The following is a 9,219-nucleotide window of genomic DNA, read 5'->3' on the forward strand; positions in this document are numbered from 1 at the left end:
GTATCAAGTCCTCTTTACTCCCATACGCAACAACCCCCTTACTCGGGTTTATGCTTCTGCCACTCAAGCAACCGACTATAAGAGAATTATGAACATATTGCAACTCCCTACAACAGGGGCCCCTCACGTTTGTGCGAGAAAAAGGGCATCGTATGACATCACCATAATAAAATATACACTCAAACCAACCACGATCATCGATTAGCCCACATGACAAAACAGATGTACTCAAACATCATAGGATAGCCACATATGATTGGAAAATAATATACGGAGTTGACCACGACGTTTAAGTAGAGATTACAGCGGGGAAAAGGGGAGTTACACCACTTCATAGAAAGGGAGAGGGTTGGTGTTGACGATGGCGAAGTTGTTAGTGTAGATCGCCGTCACGATGATTGCCCCGAAGGCGTTCCGGCGCCACCAGGAGAGAGGGCGGGGGAGAGAGCCCCCCTCCTTCTTCTTCTTCGTTGGCATCCCCTAGATGGGGGGAGAGTTCCTCCTATGGTCCATGGCCTCCATGGCTGTGGAGGGGCAGGTTCCCCTCTGAGATTGGGATCTCGCTCTTTGTTCTCTTATGTTTCGTGTTCTTTGTTTTCTGGCCGAAAATTGTTTCTTATATTCCCATAGATCCGTAAACCCACCACCACGCGTCTGGGCCCTGGGGCCCGCCCTGGTATCTTGTGGTGGCTGTGGGCCTCTTTTTGCATTGGTTCCACCTCCCAAAAATAAAAAATATTCCAATAGAATTCTTCGTAGATTTTTATCGTGTGTAGACTTCATTTGATATGGATAATCTATGAAACAAAAAACATGCAACAAACAGGAACTGGCACTGGGCACTGGATCAATATGTTAGTCCAATAAATCATATAAAATGTTGGTAAAATATGTGAAAGTTCTATAATAATGGCATGAAACAATCAAAATATATATATACGATGGAGAGGTATCAGTTGCCTCAACTCAAAAAGATATAAGTGAACTACGGCTAATCATTCTATAAATTAGATAAATGTGTGACTTTTCATAATAAATGTGTCCAGGGAAAGATGATTGTTACAAACAACAAACAAAACAAAAATAAATGAAAAAACGCTGCAAGCAAAAGTGAAAACACATATCATGTGAAGAATACAAATATAGCTCCAAGTGAGATTTATCGATACTACTGAAGACAAAAGGGAAGATGCCTTTCGGGGCATCTCCGAGCTTGGATGATTTAGTCTTCCTTGAATATTATCTTAAGGTGCCTTAGGCATCCCCAAGCTTAGGCTCTCGTCGCTCCTTGTCTCCATCGAACTCATAATTTAAAAACTTCATTCACAAAAAACTTGACGAAACTCGGGAGATGGATTAGTATAATACAATAGATCATTCACTTATGGTTCTGTCAAGGCAAGATTCATAATTATTTACAATCAATGTCTACTGTATTTTATCACTATCATAATTTATACACCCCCAATACAAACCATAGATGCTTCAAAATAAGCATATGAACATTGATCTTCTATCGAGATGGTTGTGTCACAAATAACGAGTAGGGCTTTCACTAGACATTATCCATGCCAAATACCTTAGGGGCATCCCCTCGCCTTCTACCAATGATTTGGGGGGCGGCAGTTCTAAGAGCATCTCCACACGCCCCCCAACAGCCCCCCGAGGGCACCTTTTTTAGCGCCGGCGATGAAAAATCGACCCAATCGCGCCCCAATTCCTCGCTTAGTGCCAGATTGGGCCAAAATAACAGCCAGTGAACCCGAGCCAAACCTAGCCCCCCGGGGGCCGTCTGGGTGGCACCGGCCGAAGCGAAAAGTCGAGTGGGTTCTTGCTGTCGGCGATAGCCGAGCCTATTCCCGCCATTTTCTCCTCCCTTTCCCTCCCTTTCCCCCTCCCCCCACCCCCGCCACTCCCGCAATTCTTCCCCGGCTCCCGCCATCTGGCCGCCATGCCACCGAAGAAGTACACCTTCCCCTGCCCACCAGCGCTGCCGATTCCAGCCAACCGAAGCAGAGGAAGCCGATGGCTAGGCCGGCGGGCATTTTGGATGCCGAGTGGAGGGCGAATGTCTAGCGTCGGGAGGCAGTCACAACAGACCGGTGGAGGAGACTCGACGCCAAGAGGGCCAGGGACACGACGGTAGCGACGACGGTCGATCAGGAAGAGGCGTCCAACACGGGAATGGTGAATCAACCCGGCCGCAACCGCAAGCTGCATGGAGGAGCTAACAGGGCGTTGCGTCGCCGACCAACCTCTCGCCGCCGATGCCGCCCTGGGGGTACGTACCCTCGCCTCGCTACTTCGACGTGACATGCATGGCGGTTTCAATTCCAACACCACCTTCCCGCATGGCGCGCCATAGCGTTCCTTCCCCATCGACTTCAGCCACGACCCGAGTACTCCCTCCCCCGCGTTCAATGCCGGCCTCAACACCCACTACAACTACTCGCCGTCGGCGTACTCGTCAGCAGCCTCGCCTATGCCGTCTCTGCATCGTGGTGACCTTCCCTTCACGCCCACTTCGACCCTGCAATTTAACTACACTGACACCGACATGGATGAGATCATCACGAGCGGCTCCGTCGTCGCAGTGTCCTACCTGGGGTTCGGCGTGCAAGATGAAATAATGGACACCGCTGGCGACATTGATGATGATCTCGATGATGCCGAGGAGGAGGAGGGGGAGGAAGAGCTGGTGGAGGTGGAGAACCAGTCCCGAAGAAGAAGGGGGGAGTGACAAAGCGGGCATCGAACGCCAAGCCAACGGAACCATGCGTCAAGTGGACGTCAAAGGAAGACAAGTGCCTCACCGAAGCGTTGAAGACCGTCAGCATCGACCTAATCATCGACGCGAATCAGAACACCGACACATACTAAGGGAGAATCAAATCGGCGTTCTACGAACGCAAGCTGGTCGACCCCGACTTCGTTAAGATCCACATGGACCGCGGTGAGTAGGCCATGTCGATCCATTGGTCGACGATCCATACGGCCTGCAACAAGTGGCATGGATCGTCGAGGAGGTCGCTGCTCGCCCGGAAAGCGGCACCAATGTCGAGGGTCAGGTATGGACAAAGTTCGCCGACCCTAGTTCGTCGCGTCGCCTTGTACTTTGCCAACATGTTTTGTGTGTGATTGTGCATATGGTTCATATGTTTGTCATGTATCGCGCCGACAATGAGGACCAAGAGCTCAAGTTCCTTCATGTGTTCTCGAGGATCGTGTCATGCGAGAATTTGATGAAAGATCAGCTCGCTCTCGACAAAGCCAAGGAGACCTACATCCCGGACGCGCCTCCCCCGGCTGTGGCAGAAGGGCGCCCATATGGCACCAAAAAAGCCAGGGCGACGAGGGACGCGGCGCCCGCTGCCGAACGGTTGCAAGCTTCGATCAAGCAATGCATCGCCGACGTCAAGAGCAGCGCTGCCACGAGGGAGGAGAAATCCGGGTCGGCGTTGATGATCAACGTCGTCCCGAAGAAGAGAAACACCGACCTGGGGTTCTTGATTGTGGCAGACACGTCGACGTTGGACGAGCAAGTGCAGCCGTGGTACCTCGTGGAGCGCGACCTCATCTTAAGCCACATGCTCGCGCCGGCGACGACCACAGCGACGACCACGATGGCAGCACCAACGACGATGCCCAGCGCGAGCGCAACAACCACGCCGACAACGAGCCCGACTACGCCAACGATGACCCCGACCAATCCCGCAGCAGAGGAGCCACACCATGCCGAGCCGATCGTTTGATTCGTTTCATCGCTACTATCCCTTTCTTATGATCGCCGAACTATTGGGTGTGTTTTAGCGTCGAACTATGACATGATGATCGCCTACTTGTGACGTGCTGATCGTCGACTTGTGGCATGATGATCGCCGTACTCGTGACATCTTTTTGTCAGCGTGAAAGAAATATGAAAAGTTGACGTTTGAGGGCCGAAATCCAGGGGAGCGGTTGAAAACCCGCTCGTCGTTGGAACGAAAAAAAACCCAACATAACGCTAAAAAGGTATTCGTCGAATGTGTTGGGGCCAAATGGGTGAAAATGCTCTAGGAGTGGGTGACCCAGCTCATGACGTCTTCTGTCTTGGTACGTCAATATCCGATGGGACTGACTCTTCAACGCTCTTTTGGCTAGATAGGTGGACTGGAGACCACTCTCTCGCAACTAGTTTTGTGGAGATCTTCTCCATTTGTGTGCTTCCCCATATTTCGGTGAGGTTACCCTATTTGATTTGGAAACTTCGTGTTTTGCTGTGTTTCTGGCCAACTGAATATTGATGTATGGGAGTGTCTTTGGAGTGCGTGGCTCTGCACACTCCGAGCATGGAGCCGTATCGCGTAGCTTGGCACCTGCAGTCCTGCCACCGCTTCTCCACAAGATCACCGTACCGGGTCGTGGCTGCCTCGCGGGGCCGGCGCATCTTTTCCAACTTTGGCATGCCAAACTCCCCCTGCATATTCACATTTTCCTATGACAGTTGATTCGCAGAAGGTTGCCTTTAGAGGTGGAGCTGCTCAAGCGAAATTGTCTAGGCAGTGACATTTGTCCTCTGCGTCAGCTCGATTCCTTTGGAACAGATTTACGGAGGTTGTTGATGGCGGGTGGCGCCACTCCAACTTTCCCGATTTTCCTGAATTGCAATTTAGTCCAATTTCATTGCGCGATCCCAAACGAACGTCCGGTTTGATCGGATTTTGTCTGTTTGGGACGATAATAGATTCGTCCATGTCCGTTGGATCGTGCGAGCGTCCACCGCGCGGCCACATCCCAAATCATATCCGTGTTGAACGTGATTAAAAAAACTTAACTCAAAAGTGAATAAATGCAGTTAAAAAACTAAAAACATACTAACATTAACATAAAAAAACGGCCCAGTTTTCACGGCCACAAAACGGTCCAGTTTGACATAATTAACATAAAAAAAAGAAGCCTGTCGATGCCGTGGCCGTCGTCGTCTTCACTGGCCGTCGGTGTCGTCGTCGTCGCCGTCGCTGACGAGGTCGACGTAGGCCGGCGGTGTCCAGAGGTGGGCCGGCAATCCCTGGTGCGCGGGGGCGGGCTGGAAGCTGGCAGGTGCCTGCAGCACCTCCTCCCGTGGCGAGGCGTCCCGCTCCAATGACCGCGGCGGCGTGGGGCACCAGTTCACGGCCCCCACTGCCTGCGCCATCTCCGGCACGGTGCACGACCAGCTCCATGACGCGCCAACCAGATCCAGAGGGAACGCGACCACCACCTCCTCCTCCATCTGCTCGGGGATGGCGGCGTCGCCGGCCGCAGAGAGGGCCATCGTGCGGTCTAGGCCTGGCCATTGGCGCTCATCATGCGTCATCATGGAGTCCTCCATGACGCGCTGCATGAGCCGGGTCTCCTCCTCCTCCGTCATGCGAGGAGGTGGAGGTGGTGACGGAGACGGGGAAGGCGACAACGTGGGCATGAGGCCGCGCACCCGTGTAGCCCGGGCACCTCCCGTGCACGTCGCGGCCCCGATACCGTGTCGGCGAAGTAGGACGCGCGCCGCACGTCGTGCTCGTCCCTGAGCCACGTGTCCCAGAGGGTGGAGTCGGCGGCGTACCTGTCGTCGTAGTACAGGTCGTCGGGGAGGAGGCGGCGGCGGCGCTCGATCTCGTCGCGGCGCCCACGGCCGCTCGTCGGCACTGGCGGGATAGGGACCCGGTCAGCGGAGAGGTGCCACGCGTTGGGAAGGTGGACGTCGCTCCACGGGACCGGCGTCCTCGTCTCCCAGTAGCGCCTGCATACCTCAGCGCTGAGGTACTGCCGATCGCGCTGGCCTGCGGGCCTAGGGCGATAGTGAAGGGAGCCTCGGCGCGGTGGCGATGCCGCCTCCTCCTCCACGGAGCCGCGACGGCGTCCTGACGAGGAGCCAGCCTCGCGGTGGTGCTTCCCCGCGAGGCCGTAGTTCCACAGGCCCATGGCTGCGAGGTGGGCGGCCAGCGAGTTCGAGGAGGCTGCTAGGGTTTGGCTGTCGGGTTTCGAGGAGGCCGCGGGGTGACGATGGGAACTGTGGACGACGACCGGTCCACGGCTTCCCCATTTAAGAAGGACCGCGACCGTTCCCTGGCGGATGACAGGCGGGCCCGGACGGTCGTGCGCATTGATGGGGACGGGTGGGAGGTAGGTGGCCGCCTGCCATGCGTCCCCGACACGGACGATCGCGCGTCCGTTTGATGTCCGCCGCGACCCGAACCCCACGCAAGTTTGCGCTCGAAATGGGTCGTGCCGGACACAAAACAGATAAGATGGGTCCGGCCTGTCTCGTGTTGGGCCGAAATGTTTGTCCCTTTTATCCAAACAAACGGGGCCGGACAGGATGGGGTCGCACGGTGGGATTGGCCTTAGGTCGGCTAATGATCTGTGTGTTATTTGAGTCGGCTTTGGGGTGCTTGTGTGGACCCTATGGACGATCCGCTACAAGCTATCGATTGAACGTGCTCCTCTCGGTGTGGACACATATACAATAGTATTTTTTATTCAATATATTAACATCCACACATATGACACGAATCAATATGGTCTTAATGTCTTCATGTCATCCATTTTGCCACGTAAAAACAGATGACAGCAATGAAAATCTTTTTAGTTTTTGGCTTAAAAATGTTTTATCCCCCAATTAAATAGTCCAATTCAAAATCCGCTTTCATCATTAAATTCGTTCCAATGAGATCTTGAAAACTAGATCCCATATTAATATGTTTCGATGAACTTTTATTTTACCAAAAATTGTCATGATGTTTATACTGTACTTGTTTATACTAAAGTTGCCATGACATGTTCTGTCTATTTTTTTCTTTTAATTTAAAACTGTCTTTATATTTTCAACTACTTTTTACGGTAATTTTCATTAATTGACCATGATAATTTTTTCACCATGGTAATTTTAATTTATGATTCATGGTAAGTGTAGTTTCTTAATTCTCCGTTTTATAATAGGTCAAAATTTACTGTTAAAGGTAGAAGAAAAAGTAGTTAAAACATATCATGTCAACTTCAGTGTAAACATCATGATAATTCATATGCAATAGACATGTCAACTTTTAACGCAAAAAGTCATCGAAACATATTGATATGATATCTAGTTTCGAAGATCTTGTCGCGATGATTTAATGATAGAAACGGTCTTCAATCTGATTGTTCATTTAAAAAATAAAACATTTTAAAAATTGGAAATTCAAAAAGATTCTCACATGCATGCATGCGGTGACGTGACTGCAATATGTGTGTTATAGGCGTATGGACGAATGTTGTTTCCATCATACGTGTGGATATTATCGTGACCTAAAAAATTGACCGAGCAGAAACGCATAAATTGATACTCCATGCGTTTATTCATAATAATAGCTTTTTCTCAAAGGAAATAACACGACGACGACAACAGTTGTCGTTGGACGTAGACCGCGTGCATGTACAACCACGACCCTTCTGCTCATGCATCGGAGCTTTTATTTTTGGTGGAACGAGCATCTCATGATCTGCGCTTGACCGATCGATTAGTACTTCTTGCAGGGTGGGCAAGGTGTGCCGTCGTCGCCACGTCCATCGGCGCACCGGAACGTTTTCTTGGGGCTCGTCTCCACGACGCGGCAGTTCACGCAGCCGTCGCGGCACTTGGGACCGGCGTCGTCGCAGACCACGGCCCCCGAGAAGAACCTGCAGTTGTCGCAGCACTTAGGGAAGTCGTCTGCACGCATACATGCAAGAAAATATGTCAATCGCCTTGCAACTGGATTCGCATCAGTCAACTACTATTCCCTTCGTTACTAAATATAAATCTTTATAAAGGTTTCAATAATGAAATACATATAAATATATATATAGACATAGTTTACAATATACATTCAATCATTTTGCTTTATATGTAGATCCATAAGGCTGGTTGTAATGGGTAGTATCATATAGTAGTATCATAGAATAGTTTATTTATTGTCATGCAAGACACATATTAGCACATCATTTAATATGATACGGTATCATGATATGATACTCAACCCTTCTTTTCTTCATTTAATTTTATGTCACCTCATCAAAATTATCTCGTTGGCATGCATGATACTCCCTCCATTCCTAAATATAAGTCTTTCTAAGAGTTTCACTAATGGACTACATACAGATGTATATAGATATATTTTAGGGTATAGATTCACTCATTTTGCTCCGTATGTAGACACCTAGTAAAATATCTTAAAAGACTTTTACGGAGGAAGTACTACTTATGATACTATCATTACGGACAGCCTAATAAAATTGTTTAAAAGACTACTATTTAGAGACATAGGGAGTAAATGTTAAGCTATAAGATCTCAGCGAATTCACAAAAGTGCAACCAGCAAGGTACCGTTGGCGTGTGAGAGGATTCCCATGACCAGGACGGCCTGGAGAACCAGTATCGCCACGAGCGTGCTACTCTTCATCGTTGCTCCTAAACTTCTCGGGCAAAGCTCTAGTCTTGTCCTGTCTACGAGTAGAAATAATGATTTATGCTGTAGTTGTGTCTGGCCAGAGCTACAAGCAACTTTATATATAGGCGCCCGTTCTTGAAATATGCCAATTTGCTGCGTAAGCTATAAATAGTTATCGTGGTCGGTACTCCTGGCTTAGGGATAAACTTGTTTGACTCCTGGCTAGCTTGGACTTGTTACAATTTTTCTTTAAAGGCGGCTTGGACGTGTTAGGCATGCATCCCCATCTTCCATGTCCAGCGCATCGGCGCGCCTAGTTTCTCATGATTATTCGGTTATGTGTGAAAAGAACAATTTATATCCGCGCCCGATCGGTGGATCAATGTTGCATGTGCACACCATCTCAATGTGACTGAAGCATCTACAGCTGAAACTTGCAAAAATAATTCCACAAACGTATGCGGATGCATTCTTAAATATTCATGAATGCAAGCGCGTTCGCGGGGAGTGACCGGCCACGTCTCAAATAAATACTACTACATCGGACATCTCATACTAGATTTCTATATCCATATGAAAGCATGAAATATAAAAACGTACATACTACGTATAAACTATCTATTTCTCAAATAAATACTACTACATCGGACATCTCATACTAGATTTCTATATCCATATGAAAGCATGAAATATAAAAACGTACATACTACGTATAAACTATCTATTTCTCGTTGGAGATTTCGATGATCTTTGTGCCTTCTCATGAATAGATGTGCGGCAGCTGCAGCTCCATTCCTCC

General features: G+C 49.4%; 1 protein-coding gene across 1 annotated transcript; it reads right to left on the reverse strand.

The window, feature by feature from the left end:
• Window positions 1–7,326: 7,326 nt before the first annotated feature.
• LOC123413089 lies at window positions 7,327–8,551 on the reverse strand. Its single transcript, XM_045106036.1, has 2 exons — window positions 8,357–8,551; window positions 7,327–7,702 (listed from the first exon to the last, which is right to left on the reverse strand). The coding sequence occupies exons 1-2, from the start codon at window positions 8,430–8,432 to the stop codon at window positions 7,512–7,514; spliced, it is 267 nt and encodes an 88-aa protein (XP_044961971.1). The 5' UTR covers window positions 8,433–8,551; the 3' UTR covers window positions 7,327–7,511.
• Between the last annotated feature and the right edge of the window lie 668 nt (window positions 8,552–9,219).

This window comes from Hordeum vulgare, chromosome 1H (genome assembly GCF_904849725.1).
Source record: "Hordeum vulgare subsp. vulgare chromosome 1H, MorexV3_pseudomolecules_assembly, whole genome shotgun sequence".
NCBI lineage: Eukaryota > Viridiplantae > Streptophyta > Magnoliopsida > Poales > Poaceae > Hordeum > Hordeum vulgare.